This window comes from Vulpes vulpes, chromosome 9, assembly GCF_048418805.1.
Source record: "Vulpes vulpes isolate BD-2025 chromosome 9, VulVul3, whole genome shotgun sequence".
Classification (NCBI taxonomy): Eukaryota; Metazoa; Chordata; class Mammalia; order Carnivora; family Canidae; genus Vulpes; species Vulpes vulpes.
In genome coordinates this window covers 49,411,526-49,431,614 of record NC_132788.1, presented here as the reverse complement: position 1 = coordinate 49,431,614, position 20,089 = coordinate 49,411,526, and the positions used below count along the sequence as shown (strand labels likewise).

The 20,089-nt window shown below is 35.3% G+C and overlaps 1 protein-coding gene across 4 annotated transcripts in view; it reads left to right on the top strand.

The window, feature by feature from the left end:
- POSTN (periostin) overlaps window positions 1-20,089 on the top strand; it is a 42,332-nt gene that overhangs the window by 10,214 nt on the left and 12,029 nt on the right. For 2 of the 4 annotated variants that reach the window (XM_025996832.2, XM_025996834.2), the window contains exons 4-17: window positions 4,663-4,820; window positions 7,196-7,360; window positions 8,272-8,418; window positions 9,146-9,287; window positions 10,564-10,776; window positions 11,172-11,306; window positions 12,441-12,589; window positions 13,969-14,105; window positions 14,485-14,615; window positions 15,129-15,259; window positions 15,364-15,466; window positions 15,574-15,641; window positions 16,291-16,336; window positions 19,906-19,986. In XM_025996832.2, the coding sequence (XP_025852617.1) occupies window positions 4,663-4,820; window positions 7,196-7,360; window positions 8,272-8,418; window positions 9,146-9,287; window positions 10,564-10,776; window positions 11,172-11,306; window positions 12,441-12,589; window positions 13,969-14,105; window positions 14,485-14,615; window positions 15,129-15,259; window positions 15,364-15,466; window positions 15,574-15,641; window positions 16,291-16,336; window positions 19,906-19,986 (1,806 nt within the window). The remainder of the gene's footprint in view (window positions 1-4,662; window positions 4,821-7,195; window positions 7,361-8,271; window positions 8,419-9,145; window positions 9,288-10,563; window positions 10,777-11,171; window positions 11,307-12,440; window positions 12,590-13,968; window positions 14,106-14,484; window positions 14,616-15,128; window positions 15,260-15,363; window positions 15,467-15,573; window positions 15,642-16,290; window positions 16,337-19,905; window positions 19,987-20,089) is intronic. The other 2 variants (XM_025996835.2, XM_025996833.2) reach the window with 1 other exon arrangement.

Here is a 20,089-nt window from a genome sequence, read left to right as displayed (position 1 = left end):
CTGCAGAAAGTTCCATGTGCAATTGAGAAAAATGTATTTGGATGTAAAGTTTTGTAAATATCTGTGAAATCCATCTGGTCCTGGGTATCATTTAAAGCTCTCGTTTCTTTGGAGATGTTGTGCTTAGAAAATCTGTCATTTGCAGAAAGCACTGTGTTGAAGTCTCCCAGCATTAGTGTATTTATTATCTAAGTATGTCTTTACTTTGGTTATTAATTGATTGATATCCTTGGCAGTTCCCACATTTGGTGCATAAATATTCATGATTGTTAGGTCCTCTTGTTGGATAGATCCTTTAAGTATGATATAGTGTCCCTCTTCATCTCTTACTACAGTCTTTGGGATAAACTTTAATTTATCTGATATGATGATTCCTACCCCAGCTTTCTTTTGAGGACCATTTGAATGGTAAATGGTTCTCCAACCTTTTATTTTCAGGCTGTAGGTGTCCTTAGGTCTAAAATGAGTCTCTTGTAGACAGCAAATAGTTGGGTCTTGCTTTTTTATCCAGTCTGAAACCCTGCATCTTTTGATGGGATCATTTAGCCCATTCACGTTCAGAGTTACTATTGAAAGGAGAAAAAATGAGTGGGAAATATCAGAAAGGGAGACAGAACATGAAAGACTCCTAACTCTGGGAAATGAGCTAGGGGTGGTGGAAGGGGAGGTGGCCGGGGTGGTGGCGGTGACTGGGTGACGAGCACTGAGATGGGCACTTGACAGGATGAGCACTGGGTGTTATTCTATACGTTGGCAAATTGAACACCAATAAAAATAAATTTATAAAAAAAAGGACATAAGAAAAAGAAAGATATGAATTTAGTGTCATCATGATATCTATTCAGTCCGTTTTTGTGGCTTATTTCTTTGCGCTTCCTTTTTCTTTTACAGAGTCCCCTTTAATACTTCCTGCAGAGCTGGTTTGGTGGTCACATATTCTTTCAGTTCCTGCCTGTCTTAGAAGCTCTTTATCTCTCCTTCCATTCTGAATGAGAGCCTTGCTGGATAAAGTATTCTTGGTTGCACTTTCTTCTCATTTAGGACCCTGAATATATCCTGCCAGCCCTTTCTGGTCTCAGAACGGTCTGCTGTGAATCTAATATTTCTCCCCATATAAGTTAGGGATCTCTTTTCTCTTTCTGCTTTAAGGATCTTCTCTTTATCTTTGGAATTTGCAAGTTTCACTATTAAATTTCAAGGCCTTGAACCATTTTTATTGATATTAGCGGGGGGGGGGGGCTCTCTATCTCCTGGATTTTAATGCCTGTTTCCCTCCCCAAATTAGGGAAATTCTCAGCTATGATTTGTTCAAATATGCTTTTCTGGCCCTCTATCCTCTCGTCACCTTCTGGAACCCCAATTACATGTTAACTTTTCCTTCTGAGGCTGTCATTTATTTCCCTTAATCTTTCCTCATGGTCTTTTTATTGTTTTTCTCTTTTTTCCTCAGTTTCCTTCCTTGCCATCAACTTGTCTTCTATGTCACTCACTGGTTCTTCTACCTCATTAACCCTCATCTTTAGGACCTCCAGTTTGGATTGCATCTCATTTAATTGATTTTTAAATTTCACCTGATTAGATCTAAATTCTGGAGTCATGAAGTCTCTTAATTCCTTTATGCACTTTTCCAGAGCCACAAGTAGCTTTATAATTGTGCTTCTGAATTGGCTTTCTGACATTGAATTGTAATCTGTACAAATTCTGTAACTCTGTGGCAGAGAGTACTGTTTCTTATTCTTTCTTTAGTGGTGAGTTCTTCCTTCTAGTCATTTTGCTCAGTGCAGAGTGGCTGTATGAGTGGGCTGCATCAAGAATATCAACCACGACCTAAGTACATTTCACCCTAGATGATTCTGCCAAGGTCAGAGACCAGTAATTGAAAACAAAGATCAAAACAAATAAAACAGGACCACTTAAGTGAAAAATTTTAAAACTTAGTAGTAAAAAATAAAAGGCCAGGAATCCTAAAGAGAAAGGGGGGGGGGGGAGAAAAGAAACAGAAAAAAAGGAGAAGAAAAAAATAGGGGGGACTGGGAGATGGTGGTGGTGAAGAAGTTGTAGTGTAGGGAGAATGTAGTCTACCTGAGGGGTTCTAGAGGGTGATCCTCTTGTTTCTGGGTATTTTAAGTTCTGTATGTTAGAAGATGCTCAGTTCCAAATTTATATAAACCAGGAATACTTGTAGAAGGCCCCAACATTGACCACCAAAACCTAAAGGAGATAAAAGAGGGGGGCAGATGGGAATGGGAATTTCACAGAATGAACCTGCACGGTATACCACTTGGTTCTGGGTGCTGGTCATGTTTTAGAAGGTATTAACTTCTGCCATTGTAGAACAAAATGAGGCAGAGAAAAGAAAAAACAAAACAAAACAAAACAAAAAACATACCTTGTATATCTCCCAAAATTAAGTTGAGTATTTCGAAGGGAATCTAGAAGTGGAAAATATATCTAGGACTTGTAATTGTAGAAATATAAAAGTCAATAAGGAAGAATTCTAAAAATGTAGAAGTGGTAAAATGTAGTTAAGGTGGGAAAAGAGAAAAAAAAGGGAAATTTACTGTCTGATATAAAAACGAGTTGTACTGGAAAAAGGAAGAAGAAGAAGAAGAAGAAAAAAAAAAGGAAGGGTATCCTCTGGTTCTATATAGTGTAAATCCCTGAACTTCCCCTGGAACATTCTAGCGCCGCTCTGCCAAGAACTTGCTCTTCCCCTGTCCCTCCAGCTGGTCTTCTGGGGGAGGGGCCTGCTGTGCTGAGTCTCAGGTATGTGCTCCTGGGGGAGCTGCCCGGCACCCTGCCAGGTGCATGACTCAGTGGGAGCTGTTTATCCTGTGAGGCCCCAGTTCTCTGGCGGCCCCGCCTCCTCCAGGGACACGTTGACACCAGGAGGAACACCACCACTGGCGGCCGCCAGCTCTCCAGCCCTGGAGTCAGCTCCTGCAGTAACTACCCCAGCTCCCAATCCGCACTGGCCTACGTGCTCCCGGGGTGGGGGTGGGGTAGGTTCGGGGCTCTGATCTGCACAGCTCAGGGGGCGCCCTGTGGCAGGAGTGTCCTCGCTGTGCTGTGCCCTCCCCGCTTCCGTCTGTCCCAAGGGAGCACAGGATCCTGGGCTGTGTCCCTGGGGCCGTGCAGCCCTCTCTATGCAGAGCCGCCTGAGCTGCTCCCGGGCCCTCCGGCCACTCCAGCCCTTTACTGAGCTGGGCCCGCAGGGTGGGGGGCACTCCCCTGGGGCGAGCCTCCTGTTAGTGACCCCAGAACCTGGGGGCCCCACTGCCCGTCCTTTGGTTCTGCCCGAGTTCACTGCTGAGCGCCTTTCCCTGGGAAGAATCTGGTGCAGATTTTTAAAGCTCCTGCTTCTCCGGGGCGGGGCTCTCCTGTCCCAGAGGCTTTCACCCCCGCCTTAGCCCGACTCCTCGGGGGGCGCTCCCCCACTGGATTCTTTTTTTTTTTTCTCCCCCGCCTTCCTACCTTGTTAGAAGCGAAAACCCTTCTCTCTGTAGCGTTCCAGCGGTTCTATCTTTAAATCTCAGGTCGAATTCATAGATTTTCAGGATGATTTGAAAGTTATATAGGTAAGTTGGTGGGGCCGGGTGACTTGGGGACCCTACTCCTCTGCCATCTCGCCCTGCCCCCTCTGAATGTGATCCTAGACTGGTGTCTGCATTCTGTATGGGTTCTAAGAGTTGAGAGAATAAAATCATGACAAATACTTCACTTTGGGGGGATCCTGAACTTTAGTTAATGTCATTGGGAACCATGTCCTATCATTAACTCATAATGAATTTATGATCAATTAAAATTAATTACAGGTCTTTCAAGTCAGGTCTTTCTCTAGGATTTATTTTTTCAACTTCGGTGTAAAGACATACATGGAGTTACCTTTAACTTGTTAATTTTGACGTATTTTCCTCATCTTTTAGGGGTCTTTTAAAATCGTGATTTTATCATTTAATTTATTAATTGTGTCACCTAGTCTTTATATATTCAGAAATGTAATAACCATTTCTCCTATACTATTATCCAAATTATATGAACCTTCAAATAAGATAAGGTAAAAAATGAATAAATTAGTTGCATCAATTTTCAGGTTGACATTCATATATTAATATTTCTTCTAAAGTTCAGGAAAAATATTCTGGAATCATTAGATACTTCCATCTATTTCCTTCCTGAAATCATGCTGAGAAGGTCTACATATTTCTTTTAGAAATCTATAAAAATTAATACTCCAATACCTAACAATATTATACCATATAGGAGTTTAAGGCAACATGAAAGAAAGTATTACCTTTGCCATTTTCAGTGAGTAGTGAAGAACATCTTTTTATTTTTCCAGTGAATCAGAACTATTTATTGATAATTATAATTGATTATTATTGACATAGCAGGAGTCACACCTACATACACTGAATGTTAACCCAGGATGATAATTAAAAATTCATTTTCCCTCCACACAAAGGATTTATGACAAAATAGTTTTCAAAGGTTATTCGCACTCAAAAGACAACTTCTTCATAAAATTGATAATTCATAGAATTATATTGTTAAAATTATCCATTGAATATATTGAGGAGCTTAGTATAAAGTTTAAATGATAGTGAAATAATATTCTTGAAATATTATTCTAAGTAAATCTTCATTTCTTGATTATTTCAGTTTTGCCTATTGACCATGTTTATGGTACTCTGGGCATTGTGGGAGCCACCACAACACAGCGCTATTCTGATGTCTCAAGACTGAGAGAAGAGATTGAAGGAAAGGGATCATTCACTTACTTTGCACCGAGTAATGAGGCTTGGGACAACCTGGATTCTGTAATTCATTATGCTTATTAATATATTTATTTTATCAGTATTCATTTTAATTGGTTTATTAACTTGGAAGTTAATAGAAATTTTAGATCTTTTCATTATACATGTATTAGGATACATAAAAGAATGAGCTATTAAGTGTAAGGATTAAAGCATTTTAATACATCCCTAAATGGAATAACTCTCCAGCAAGTTCATAGACTAATTAAAAAAGGCAAACAGAGTGGACTGAACTGGTATTTATCATTATTCTATTTTACTCCTTTCCTTTTTTTGATTTGGAAGAAATATATTAAATTTTAGATGACATATCTAATAGAAAGGTAAGTTAAGAAGCCTAGTGGAATTTACATTTTATTATAAGGCATATTATAGAGATGTAATTAATTATTTTTAATTATATGTAAACATATTTGGCTGCTTAGATATTGACATATTTATAAATGTCTATGGATATTTAAATGAAGTATTATAAACAATGCATTTGATTTCCAGACATTTTGTACATAGTGTGGTTTATAGTGTATGTGCTGCTAAAGCGAGCACATAGTCTGGTTTATAATACAACTAAATTTCCAATCTGTAAAACTGGTATATAAATATATTCCTACTTTCTACTTGATATGAAGGTGAATTGATAATTACTACTAGAGTCAAGTACTACTTAGTAAAACTTAGGCAGATTCCTTTAGATATTATCTTGCTACATTAACTGTGTGGCTAATTGCTTGCTTTACAGAACTCTGCTGCTTGCTTTGACTGTTTCTGGTTTCTTTTTCTGACTCCTCTTCTTTCTTCATTTAAGAATGGGTCTTATTAAAGTCTCTTCTAGGAATTAGACTCTGCTCTTTATAAATACTTTTTAAAAAATATTTTATTTATTTGAGAGAGAGAGAGAGCGCGTGCACAAGCAGTGGGGAGGGGTAAAGGGAGAACGAGTCCAATACCAGGCTCCATCCCAGGACCCTGGGATCATGACCTGAGCCCAAGGCAGACTCTTAACTGACTGAGCCACCTGGACCTCCTTTATATACACTTCTAATGGCTCAGCTATCACTTCAGTCATATAACCATGAAATCTGTTTCTCTAGTTGTTCTCCTTGGGACCTCAGGGGAGTAATATTTCTCCTTAGATACACCACTGCATCTTTAAACAAAAAGTTATCTAAAACATATGCCATTTTATTTCTCCCCACAAACAATTGCTTTTCTGCTGCTTTTTTCCCCATAACTGGCAGTACCCATCTTAAGTGTTTAGACTTGAACATTGTGAGTCATTCTACTTCTGCTGTCTCTAATTCTTTCAAACTATTATTAGTCATCCATGTCTCATGTTTCATCCTCCTGACTAATGCCCTCACCTTTGCTATGCATTATCACCAGATTAACCTTCCCAAAGCCCAGTCTAATCATTATATTCCAATGCCATAAAATCATCAGTGGCTCCTTGTTGTCAGTTTAATTTGTGCTTTATGCAGGCATTAAAGTCTTCCACATTATCATCCCATATTATCATCTTTGCTAAAATCCTTTCTTAATATTATCTAACAAACATTAAAGTATGGGCTAACCAAACTGAATAACATCTGCTCTTCCAACATTCCCCCTGTGTCAGCAACTGGAGTTAGAATGATCACTACCATTCCTACCCTATCCACCCTTTAAGGCCTATCCCCAAGCCTTGAATAGCTGCCCTTCCTCATTTGATCCCTAGAAGCATTTTTTTTTTTTTTGCCTTCTGTTCTTTATATTACTATGTTTATTTTTAACTGCTCCCATATGATAAATACCTTAAAGATACTTATCTTTAAGTATCTTTACTTAAAGATACTTTGACTTATTATATTTCCCATATCACCATATATAATGTCATATACTACATGATACACACATGTTATACATTATACTTATAGGATATATATTGGAAAACTAAAAAGGTATAGGTTGATTAAATTCTGGAATTTGTTATGAAATAAACATAAAATCCTTATTAAAACCCAAATGCTTTGCACAAATATGCCATTTTTGTTTTGTTTTGTTTACCATCCAAAATATTTTTAACATATGACAATTTCATATTGCCCTAAACCTTTAATTTACATCAAGCTTGTCTCTTTGTCAATATATTTACTTAAAAATTTTGTTTTGTCTCTAAAAATGTTCAAGCACTCCATCTGATTCAGGACCCTTAACTCAGTGCCTGAATTTACAAAATTCCCTAATAAATTGAGATAATATAATTTTATTTATGTTACTTTGGTTTGGCTATCTGGATAATGCAATAAAAAAGTAACAAGAGAGTAAGAAATAGAGTGATTATAAGTATTTTAATGATGAAATACAATAAAACAAACTCCTATCATTTCAATTTTTCCTAGGATATCCGGAGAGGTTTGGAGAGCAATGTAAATGTTGAATTATTGAACGCGTTACATAGCCATATGGTTAATAATAGAATGTTGACCAAGGACTTAAAAAATGGCATGATTATTCCTTCCATGTATAACAATTTGGGGCTTTTCATTAACCATTATCCTAATGGGGTAAGTTTCATGAACAAAAAGTAAATTGCTAAGTAATATTACCCTTAATTTTTTCTTCATCTTTAATATAATGTTCACATAAATAGCAAAATGTTAGTGAATATAAGTACTATCTTATGCCGTTTCACCACATTTAGAGCATGTTAAATTCTAATTTAGTGGCTGACTTCTACTGGAAAGTGATTGTGAGGAAGAAATTAAATTCACAGTTGATTGACAGTAGACTTAGATGTCCTAAAAAATGGAAATTTTAGTAGTTGATGTGTTTGAAAAATAATACCCAAAGAAAAAATAGTAAATAAGAATTTATCAAAGGATAATCAGAGAATAAGTATTCCTTTATTCATCTTCTAGCTACTATGCTGATTTAGGTTCTTGTGTGTTTAGATAAAAGTCTTCATGGGAAACTTCCAACAGGGTCATAGGGTTCTTTCAACAAATTTCCAAGGATGAAAAGGGTCAGTGATAAGGCAGTAATTAGGAAATCCCTGGAATAGAACTGATTAATTTGTGCAATAACTATTTCTGTCTCTCAGAACTTACTTTCAGACTGATAGACATTTTCATGTAATGCATTGACCTGCTATTGAAATAGTTTATGACTATCTCTATAAAGGGTAGAGAAAGAAATAAAAGCAATAACTCAAATGAAAAAAAAAAAAAGCTTTTTTGCCTTAGTTTCTAGATAAATGTTAAATGTAACTGGATTGCATTTTCAACCAATCATGTTTTCTCTTAGGTTCATTTTTAGACATAGTGATACGTCTTTAACCTCAACATTTACATTTAGAATGTTGGCTCCTTCATGGTACATTTACTAGTAGAAATGAAAAATAGATAATGTCCTTAGGGTCTCAGTGGTCAATTGATCGCTCTGATTTCTGCACTTTGATTTTCCCAAATAATTATAGGTTGTCACTGTTAACTGCGCTAGAATCATCCATGGGAACCAGATTGCAACAAATGGTGTTGTACATGTCATTGACCGTGTCCTTACACAAATTGGTACCTCAATTCAAGACTTCATTGAAGCAGAAGATGACCTGTCATCTTTTAGGGTAAATACAAGAAAAAACAGCAGATTGTCTTGGATCATTGAAATTTCTCCTTTTTCTCTGTCAGAACCTAATAATAAAAATGCTGTTTTAAAACTCTGGCAGAAATGTAACAAATGTGTTTCTTGAAATAAAAAGAGTTTTATTTTACACTGAAGAATAATCTTATATGACATAATAATACTTGTGTGGACACAATAGACACAGAATGGTTAGTTATGTGCCTATAGGTTATTTATGGCATTTAGTATGTGTCCACATCAGCTATATGTACTGCTGGATATTACTACAGTCCCACAAACATGGGCAGGATTCCCATTTTTACAAAGAGTTTTGAGGAAAATTGGAAAGGGCGAGTTGGTTGTGCCAAAAAGTAATGTTTTAGAGATCTGACAAGAGCAAACTTCTATCATTTTCTTTTTTTTTTTTTTTTTTTTTATTATTATTTTTTTTTTATTTATTTTTTTTTAATTAATTTTTATTGGTGTTCAATTTACCAACATACAGAAAAACACCCAGTGCTCATCCCGTCAAGTGTCCACCTCAGTGCCCGTCACCCATTCCCCTCCAACACCCGCCATCCTCCCCCCTTCCACCACCCCTAGTTTGTTTCCCCGAGTTAGGAGTCTCTATAGAATCAACTCCCTCATGAAGGCCCAGGTTAAGTGTATTGTATTTTTCTTTTGGATTTACAATGTGCAAGCCTCTAAAAAGCACGTTTGTGTTTCAGGCAGCTGCTATCACATCTGATATCCTGGAGTCCCTTGGAAGAGATGGTCACTTCACACTCTTTGCTCCCACTAATGAGGCTTTTGAGAAACTTCCACGAGGTGTCCTGGAAAGGATCATGGGAGACAAAGTGGCTTCTGAAGGTACTGAAATGTCTTCCTTTATGAAAAGCCTCCCAGAATTCCAAGAAGAAAAGAAAAATTTTTAAAAATGATTGTCATGACAATATTATCATCTTTGATAAGCAAAGGCAAAGAAAAACTTTTGTTCTGAAATAGACTATAAAAAATCTTAAAAAAACAGAGCCCATGAAAGAGTCAGCAGAGTAATTAAATAATTAATAATTAATTTAAAAATAAGAATATCAGAAAGATCACATCATTTTTACTGCTTTCAAGTAAATAAAATAATTAGCAGGCATTAAAAAGGATTTAGCCATTGTTGAAAAGAAAAATTAGATCATCAAATTTTAACATCATATACATATTATGTAATGCTTTTAATTCTAAATTTATGCTAAAAGGTATAATTAAGTTGAGAAAATTGCACAGTTCTCTTGGGCCACTATTTATATATACACAGAATTTGGCTTCATTCTATTCTCCCTTTTTATTTTCAAAGAGATTTTACATTGTGAGTAGTACATTTAACTTACTCAGCCTCTCCCAAAATACATTTAACCAATTTAAAATGAGAAATTTTGATGATGCAGATATAGATATAATACAGTGAGGAATACATTCCTTCAGATATCTTACAAGAAATCATCTTTATTTTGGTTACTCTCCAGATGTTTTCTTTAGGGAATTATTTGTCTTATTTATCTTTTTAATATGCAGTTATTCTGTTATGAGCTGCTAATGTAAGATGCTACTTGGGCGTTTAGGAATAGGTATCACTAATAAATACAGAAACCATTCTTTTTGTTTTCACGTCAGAAATTACTTTCTTATGATAGTGGGAACTTGCTCTAACACATTTTCTAGTACTACACAATTCATCTCATACAATTGATCTTCTCTTCTTACTTCCTCCTGAGCTGAGCTATTTCTCTTACTTCCTCCTACTTCTGTTGTATAGTTAATGCAGTTAATTGAAACAATGGCCCTGGAACATAAACAGAATTTAAAAACCTTCAGTCAATACTTAGGTTTTATTTTTTTATTTTTTTAATAAATTATTTTTTTATTGGTGTTCAATTTACCAACATACAGAATAACACCCAGTGCTCATCCCGTCAAGTGCCCCCCTCAGTGCCCGTCACCCATTCATCCCCACCCCCTGCCCTCCTCCCCAATACTTAGGTTTTAGATGTATTATATTTCTTAGGAAACTTAGGTCCACAGTGAAATGTGTTTTTAAGGGTTAAGTGCAATTTCCCTTGATCTTAAAACTTGCTGTTTTTAATTTGTCCTCCAGCTCTCATGAAGTACCACCTTTTGAACACCCTTCAATGTTCTGAAGCTATCATGGGAGGAGCAGTCTTTGAGACTCTGGAAGGAAACACCATTGAGATAGGATGTGATGGTGACACCATAACAGTAAATGGAATAAAAATGGTGAACAAAAAAGATATTGTGACAAATAATGGTGTTATCCATTTGATTGATCAGGTCCTAATTCCTGATTCTGGTAAGCAATGATTTCATATTCTTTCACCTACTACTGTTTATCAATAATGATGCCTCAAGAGTAAGTCCATGAAAAATGAATGTGTAGTATAAGGAAAGGCATGTGAAACACGTGTATAATATAGTGAAGTGAGTACGAAGTAGCCTGTGTAGTCACAGGCACTCCACACATGGAACTTTGGCTTTCCTGGACTTCTTAATATTTATAAAGGTTCTCACAGTACTATAGTTTTTCTTGAGAATAGAAGGAAAGATATAGCCAAATGGTCAGCTTTGGATCACATTGTAATTGTAGCAAATAGCTTGTAGAGAACAGCCAAGAATTGATTTACTAATTTCAGGATGATGATAATAACAAAGATGACATTGTTGGGATGGTGATGGTTTACTTTATAGCCAAACAAGTTATTGAGCTGGCTGGAAATCAGCAAACCACTTTCACGGACCTCGTGGCTCAATTAGGCTTGGCATCTGCTCTGCGGCCAGATGGAGAATATACTTTGCTGGCACCTGTGAATAATGCATTTTCAGGTATGTACTGGACACTGTCATTCCTGTTCTCTCTCCCCCATCAATCCTCACATACACATTTTTTCTTCATCATGATTGTTTGCATTAAGTAATAATAGGCATTTTACAAGGTGTTGATTATTTCTTTATTACCTACACATTGTTAGCACTACATTGTCTCTATTAAATTGTGTTTCATTTCAAAACAATTCATTATATTAGGTAATAGCCTACAGGGAGTGAAAGTTTGTGATAAAGGGTATTCAGTTATTCTATGATTCTAATCATATTTCCAGCACACATAAGGGATGCATTAATAGATCTTAAGAAAAATGTAATCTAATTTGTTTATTTAACACCAACATAATAATTAAAAATAAGTAGTTATCTTTCTCATCTCCAAATTTGATGAAAGATGTCAAATTGTAAATCAATAAAAGCAATAGATGATTTATTATACACTTCCATATTATGATGTAAATTATTATAAGTATTTAATCTAGTAGCTGCTATTCAAGGATGGTGTTTGGATTTTTTTTTTAAGGATGGTGTTTAGATTAATGCAACCTGCTACTTTTTCTAGAAAAGTTATTTCACAAAGACATATTTAAACTGCAAAGCAAAATTTAGCCATTAAAGAATAAATATTATTTAAAAAATATTTTTCTGAATGCTACATTGTGATGCATAAATTAATGAAAAATCTGGATTCCTAGAAATGCTGTTATTCTTCTTTGTAATAACTACATCCATATGTGTGGGACATTAACCGACCTTTAAGAGGGTGTATGTGTTTTGATATTCTCTTCAGAAGTAAATATAAATTTACAAATGATTCATCAGTAGTGTTTCATGTGACTGATGTGTATCAAATTCTCAGAAAAAAATCTTGGCCAATAGTAGAGTTTAACTTGTGCCAATGACTACATAGCTATGTAGCCATTACAGATATGAAATCCATTGTTTGGAACTCTTAGAATGGTGTTAGTCATTTGATGGAAGAGCTCACAGAGTTTCTAATTGGTGCATGGAATTCATAGCCTTGAGCATTTATTTGATTCAGATATTTTATGAGTGCAGAATCCATAATATCCTTACTAGGAGGAATTTTAATGCTTTCTAAATAATCCTTTTTCTTCATGAATTTATTTATAGATGATACTCTGAGCATGGATCAACGGCTTCTTAAATTAATTCTGCAGAATCACATATTGAAAGTAAAAGTTGGCCTTAACGAGCTTTACAATGGACAAAAGCTCGAAACCATTGGAGGCAAACAGCTCAGAGTCTTTGTCTATCGTACAGTAAGTGAATCAGGAAATGATAAAATAACCACGTTGGCCTAAATGTCAAATGACACGTCATTGTCTAAGAATATTGTTACAACAAATGTTACCAAAATTTTGTTTTTGTAATAGTAAATATTCATAGGAAGAGTAGAAGAACATTCTTCATATGAAGAATATTTAATAATAGTAAATATTCATAGGGAACTGAATAATGTATGAAAAGGCTGTGATGAAAAGACATAGAAAATGCACATATTAATAATTCAGATAATTTGTATTTGTTTCATTATAAATAACTTTCTGTTCTAAAACATTAATTAGGGCAGCCTGGGTGGCTCAGCAGTTTAGCACCACCTTCAGCCCAGGGTGTGATCCTGGAGACCCGGGATCGAGTCCCACGTCAGGCTCTCTGCATGGGGCCTGCTTCTCCCTCTGCCTGTCTCTCTCTCTCTCTTTCTCTCTCTCTGTGTCTCTCATGAATAAATAAATAAATAAAATCTTAAAAAAATAAAACATTAATTATTTCAGTTCTATAAATCACTAAAACTCCTCTAAAACAATTTTGATTTTTGGATTCCCAAAAAGTTTACAAACAAAACAAAACAAAACAAAACAAAATGGTACTTTTTCTACGGGCACATAAAGACTTCTGAACTCTATAAAATGGTTCTAATGTACTTCATCTGATGAAATATTGCTAGAAAATATTGCTTCTGAAAATTGCAATGCAAGAACAGTTGTGCTGTTCAATTTCTGTCCTGGCAACAGATGCATCTAGAGCTCAAAGATTTCACAGGAAGTCAAGTATTACCTGATATAACACAAAGCAGCTGCTCACTATAGTTCCACAATCCCAAGACACACATTTTACAGGATGCAGAAAGTGGCCTGTATATACTTGTTTGTTCAAAAACACTACAACCAAATCAATAATGTGACATAATTGATAGAATCTTACAATCAGGAAAACATAGCAAATACCTGCAAAGATCACAAAAGGCACTGAAGTCAGGAAACTTTATGGTTCAAGAGAGTCCTAAAGAGTTAAAGGGTGAAAGTTTCTTAAAGAGGGTATGGAAGAATGGTTCAAACCTGCAGAAGAATGATGAAAAATGTAGACATGGAATTCTATGGAATTCTTGTTATTTACTGATGAAACTACCTGCCTGACACATAGGTTAGCTTAACTAGTAGTAGAAAACCTGATTGAATAAGAAGTGTAAGGTCAGATTGTGCCAAACTTTAAAAACAGAAGTAAGATGTTCTTTCCTCTTGCTGGAGAGGTCAGGAGATCTCTTAGAAGAGTCAATCTATTAACTCAACTATGCATCTACTTCCACATATGGCATTTCAAGTAAGGAAATGGACAGTTGTATCTTTCACTTCTTTGCTAGGCTGTCTGCATTGAAAATTCATGCATGGTGAGAGGAAGCAAACAAGGAAGAAATGGTGCCATTCATATATTCCGAGAGATCATCAAGCCAGCAGAGAAATCCCTTCATGAAAAATTAAAACAAGATAAGCGCTTTAGGTAAGCCTATTGATCTCAGTTACACACACACACACACACACACACAAAGTGAGAACTATTGACATAGTTTTGTTTCAGAGTTAGTATTCCAAAAGGCATTGAGTATTCAGTATTACTGAAAATAGTAATTAGAATAAGTCCATGCAAATGTTTTCAAAATAAAAATATGTTCTTAACACTATTTTGCTTCCTGGTGCACCATAATATGATTTGGTGAGTGAAACAATCTAACAATCTAAAAAAAAAAAAAGAAAAAGAAAATGCATGAACAATTTCTCATGATTTCCACCATAAATGGATTGTATTCTATTCCATGCATTGCTTGTGAGCATGCCTAAATGTAAATCTAACAGAATAAACATGTTTCTTTCCTGCTTAGCATCTTCCTCAGCCTACTTGAAGCTGCAGACTTGAAAGAGCTCCTGACACAACCTGGGGATTGGACGTTATTTGTTCCAACCAATGATGCCTTTAAGGGAATGACAAATGAAGAAAAGGAAATTCTGATTCGTGAGTAGAAGTGAATACCAGATATTTGCCACCTGAGTTCAGGATCTCATTTCTTCCTCAAGCATTCCTGACCAGAAGTCAGCCTCAAAAATGCCCCCTTTTTAATATTCATGTCTAAACCGGTTTCCCTTAATTTCACTTGGAATTCTTGGAGGAGTACTCATTAATGTTCTAAATTAACAGCTTGCTGTCGTGGTTGTTGAGCTAGATGTTCACTTATGCTATTTCTGTTAAAGTCCACACAATTAGGTGACAAAGAACAAAAGTAGTCACAATTCCAAAAATAATTTGATTTTCTCTCCTCCCAATAAGTTAAGTTGGCTAATATTTTGATCGAACAGACTGAAGTGACTGTTTTGACATGGTGTTGATAGCAACTTGAGAGAACAATGACATGATGAGAAATTATAGTGCGGAAAAAAAGACAAAGAAATATTTTTATCCTTGGTCTTTCCAGTATCAAAATATCAAAAAATATGACATGTTATAAATATACATTTCCCCTGCCCCCAGGAGACAAAAATGCCCTTCAAAACATCATCCTTTATCACCTAACACCAGGAGTTTTCATTGGAAAAGGATTTGAACCTGGTGTTACTAACATTCTGAAGACCACTCAAGGAAGCAAAATCTACCTGAAAGGAGTAAGTTCTCTAGAATGAATATATGATAGCATTCATCCATTGATCAATTATCTTAATGTTAATTATCATTAATTTATCATTGATATTATCCCTTGTTTTGATAGGTAAATGATACACTTCTGGTGAACGAGGTGAAATCAAAAGAATCGGACATTATGACAACAAATGGTGTCATTCATGTCGTAGATAAACTCCTCTACCCAGCAGGTTGGTAATTATGGAACTCATTAATGAATTAAATCCTTTTTCAATAGAAACCTAGATTTTCATTTCACACTTTCTTACCAATACTCATTTAATATTCCTCTGCATAGACACACCTGTTGGAAATGATCAGCTGCTGGAAATACTTAACAAACTGATCAAATACATCCAAATTAAGGTACAGAACATTACTGCATTTATTTCTAATGTGCTGAACAGATTGCAATTTTAACATAAAAGACCAGAAATGTATACATTAATAGGTAGATTTCCATTAGACTTGGATTGCTTTTTGTAGATTATGAACCACTAGCCCATCTGTGAATAAATGACATAATTTCTTTTTGGTTTTATTCAACAAGTATCTGGTATGTAGGCCCAAGCAGTGTATTAAGTGTAATGGGAAATATAAGTTGAATCAGAGATGGCCCTTTATTTAAAAATTTACAGTCCAATTGGAAAGAAAAGACATAATGATAAAAAAAACCATAATCTTTCTATCATTAAATACTTTGCTACAGAACATAAGGTAAAGTATTCACTTGTAAAAATTGTCACTATTCACAGTTTAGAGTTAAAAGCAAAAAAGTATTTTGCTTCTTTGTCCTCGTAGGGTCAAAGTATTGGAAAACATATGAAATACTATTTAATAAACATCTAACTTTAGATAAACTATTTTTATCATTTTTAAGACTTTGAGTAACAAATCCAATAATCTTTATGCCATCTGGCCCAATTTGCAGATTGAAAAATAAATTAAAGTGATGCCATAATTTTGTTAATAAAACTACTTATTTCATGTTACTAAATACAAATATTATTTTCAGTTTGTTCGTGGTAGCACCTTCAAAGAAATCCCCATGACTGTCTACAGTAAGTACATAATGAATATTTGTCACATGCAATTGGCAAGATGCAAAAAAAAGAAAACACAATAATTTTTTTTGCACTTGGAAGCAAAAATTGTTGATAATCTGGTATTTAGAATTCCAAACAATGGCAAATTTCATCCCACTTGAAGCAGACTTAAGATCTGGATGAGGCCTCTCAGCCAGGGCCCTACCTGTCAGGTCCTATGAAGTACTTCCCCATTCATCAGAAAAACAGGAATGATAAGATACGAGAATATGGTTAAATATGGAAAAGAGGCAAGGAAAAAAAGACATACAAACATACAAAGAGGAGACAAAAGGCGACTCCAGAGTCACCTGAAAATTCAGATGTGTAAACACAGAACTAACACTGCTGAAGGATTTGTAGCTCATTCTAGCCTCAAGCTGTCAGCTCTCTAAGGACAAGATAGGAGGTGATGTGCCAAAGAATCCTAATGTTTACGATCTAGCAATTCAAAAACTCTCCCCATTCAAAATTGGACAAAGGAACAAAGAATTTTCCAGGCATTAAACCTAAAATTTCTAGATGCCAAGGTTCTTTTATCCCTGACTCTACCAGATTATCAAAATTAAACCTCTACGACTTAACAATGGTAAAGGGTATTCCATTCTCATAAATGTAACTTGTAGTACTCCTTTTTCAGTGTGGCTTTTTCTTCATTTGTCTTTTTTCTTTCTTTCTTTATAGCTTTCAAAGCAGAAATTATTTTCATTTTGTTTTGACTCTACAATTAAACACTCAAAATGTACCAGTAGTAAAATCATTACTTCAATTCCCACATTTATCCTGGCTAGAAAATAATTCTATTATATAATATGAGCATTGTTATTGTATTAAAAATGTTTTCCTTTACACCAGGTATGGAAAAAGAATAAAGACAATGTAAGGAGCAAAACAAAATGTCTACTGCTCTTACTGATTTCAATTATGTAAGAATAACATATACAAATCAAGTATCTGGCCAGCTCAGCACTGTTTTAAAGATTTAGTTGGAATAGCTATGATTCAACATGTATAAATTCAAGTATAGAAGTATACAATCTTGTACATATTTTAAAATAAATTAAAGAATCATTATGGGCTCTATTCATCAGAAATGTTATGTCATCTTTCTCAAAGTTGTGTACCTGCACCATATTTCTTTACCTTTCCTACTTTACCCATGATCAGTCCACTGCTTTCTGTATATATGCCAGTTCCATATTTTGCTTACAATGAGCCAAAGTCATATAATTCCTTTATTTTCCTCTATTAAAATTGGATCCGCAATCACAGAAAATAATAATAATAATTTCATGTATTTTATAAAATTATTCAAGTGTAATAAACCGCATCTATCTACTCAAAAGATCTAAGAGCTCTGGGATTTACATTCCAATGCCAAATGTTTCTTTAACTCCTCTCCAGATGGGTATGCTGCTGTGTAGAGGTATACGTCAAATAGAGATAGAGAATAATTAAACCCAAGATTTCATTTTTATGTTCCTTCATTGACTTGTCTCTAAAACTTTCTTAATTTCCTTGATACATATTACTGTTGTCCTCAAAATATCATACATTTCAATCTTAATGTGGAGAAAAATGCTCTGTAGGATATGATGCAACAATATAGCATGTAAGGTACAACAGAATAAAATCTGTATTTAACCCTCAGCCTGGGACCTGTCAAAACTACGTCTTCAGACAAGTAAGATTGAAACACAACTACAAACCAACTAAACATCCTACACTTCAACTTTTTTAATAAGAAGCAAAATTTTGGGCAGCCCCCGTGGCGCAGCGGTTTAGCGCCTCCTGCAGCCTGGGGTGTGATCCTGGAGACCCGAGATCGAGTCCCACATCGGCTCCCTGCATGGAGCCTGCTTCTCCCTCTGCTTGTGTCTCTGCCTCTCTGCCTGCCTCTCTTTCTCTCTCTGCCTCTGAATAAATTTAAAAAAAAGAAGGAAAATTTTAAGCTAAAAGTAATTAAGCCCTTTAGATAGTAGCAGCACAGACCTCTGCGATGTGGACTTAATGGAAAGGTTCCTCTGTGGCAAGACCACCTGTAGGGTCAGTAATCGGATGCATAGATGTGATATATTTCAGAGCTTCATAATTTAAGAATTCAAGATAAAAATATTTGATCTGACTAAAACATTGTCATAATTAAAATCTAAAACCCAGGATGCCTGGGTGGCTCAGCAGTTGAGCACCTGCCTTGGGCCCAGGGCATGATCCTGAAGTTCCAGGATCGAGTCCCACATCAGACTCCCTCATGGAGCCTGCTTCTCCCTCTGCCTGTGTCTCTGCCTCTCTTTCTCTGTGTCTCTCATGAATGAATGAATAAAATATTTTTAAAAAGGATCTAGAACCTATATGAATTTTTAAAAGTTGACATTTCAGAAGTCTGAGGTGAGAACGTGACAGAAACCTGAATTGTGCTAACACTTCACCTCTAATGTGTCAACACAATCTGTTCTGATTGCCCAATTAACTTTATATAGTGCAGCCCCACTGTCTAATGGAGCTATATTTTAAGGCTTCTAATTAGAAATGACAAAAAGCAGTAGCTCTGGTTCCATGGCTCCAGAAGCACTTTTCCAGTTAATCTGTACAACCAAAAACCAAACAAATAGTTTGCTATTTTAAATAAATTTTGCATATTATTGTCTTAGTTAGGTGAATGACACACACTTTAATACATACCTTCATTTTAAAAAATGATTGTGATGACAGGGTGCCTGGGTGGCTTAGTTAGTTAAGCGTCTGCCTTTGGCTCGGGTCGTGATCCCAGGGTCCTCAGATCGAGTCCCTCCCTCATCAGGCTCCCTGCTCAGTTTCGAGTCTGCTTCCTCCTCTCCTTCCTGCCCCTCCCCCTGCTTGTGCTCTTTCTCTCTCTCACTCTCTCACTCACTCTCTCTCAAGTAAATAAATAAAATCTAAAAATAAATGATCATGATATTAAAGCTGAAAATTAAAGACATTTTAGCCAATAACTTAAATATTGATCATATCATATTTGTTGCATAGAGCTCATATTTGGCCGGCTGAAATTTATTTTTATTTTTAATTATTCTGAACTATTTTTCATATTTTCCTTTCTGTATCACTGTTATCAGATGCATGAAAAATATTTTGTCTTTGTCTTTCATTTTTTCTTCTGAGAAAGAATCCATCAATGCAATTTAAGATATTATGAATTGCATGAAATTAATCATGTTTATTTGTCTTCTGTTGCTATGCAGCCAATATTTTCAAGAAGTACAAAAGAAGGTAAAGAGCTTTAGTGGTGCAGTTCAAAATCACAGAGTTCTAGATAGAATTCCTCACTTAGTGTGTATATATTTCACTGGAACAAATCCAAGTCACTGGACTTCGGAGTATACCATCTGGACGTGAGAAGATAATAGAAAAATGTAACATGAATATTTCCTGTATCTGACTGCCTGAACATATTACCACAACCTATACCTTAGTACTCAACAAAGATTAAAAAAAAAAAAAAGACAGTTTTGTTCAGGTTGTTTTTAATGTAAACATCATTTATGTTCCACTTTCTATACTTTCAGCAACTAAAATTATAACCAAAGTTGTGGAACCAAAAATTAAAGTGATTGAAGGCAGTCTTCAGCCTATTATCAAAACTGAAGGTAAAAATCAATGTTATACATGGTTCCTTTTATTGTGGAAAAAATTCCAAATAATAGACTGATTTCTATGAATGTATCTACATTCTTTTTTAAACTAACATGC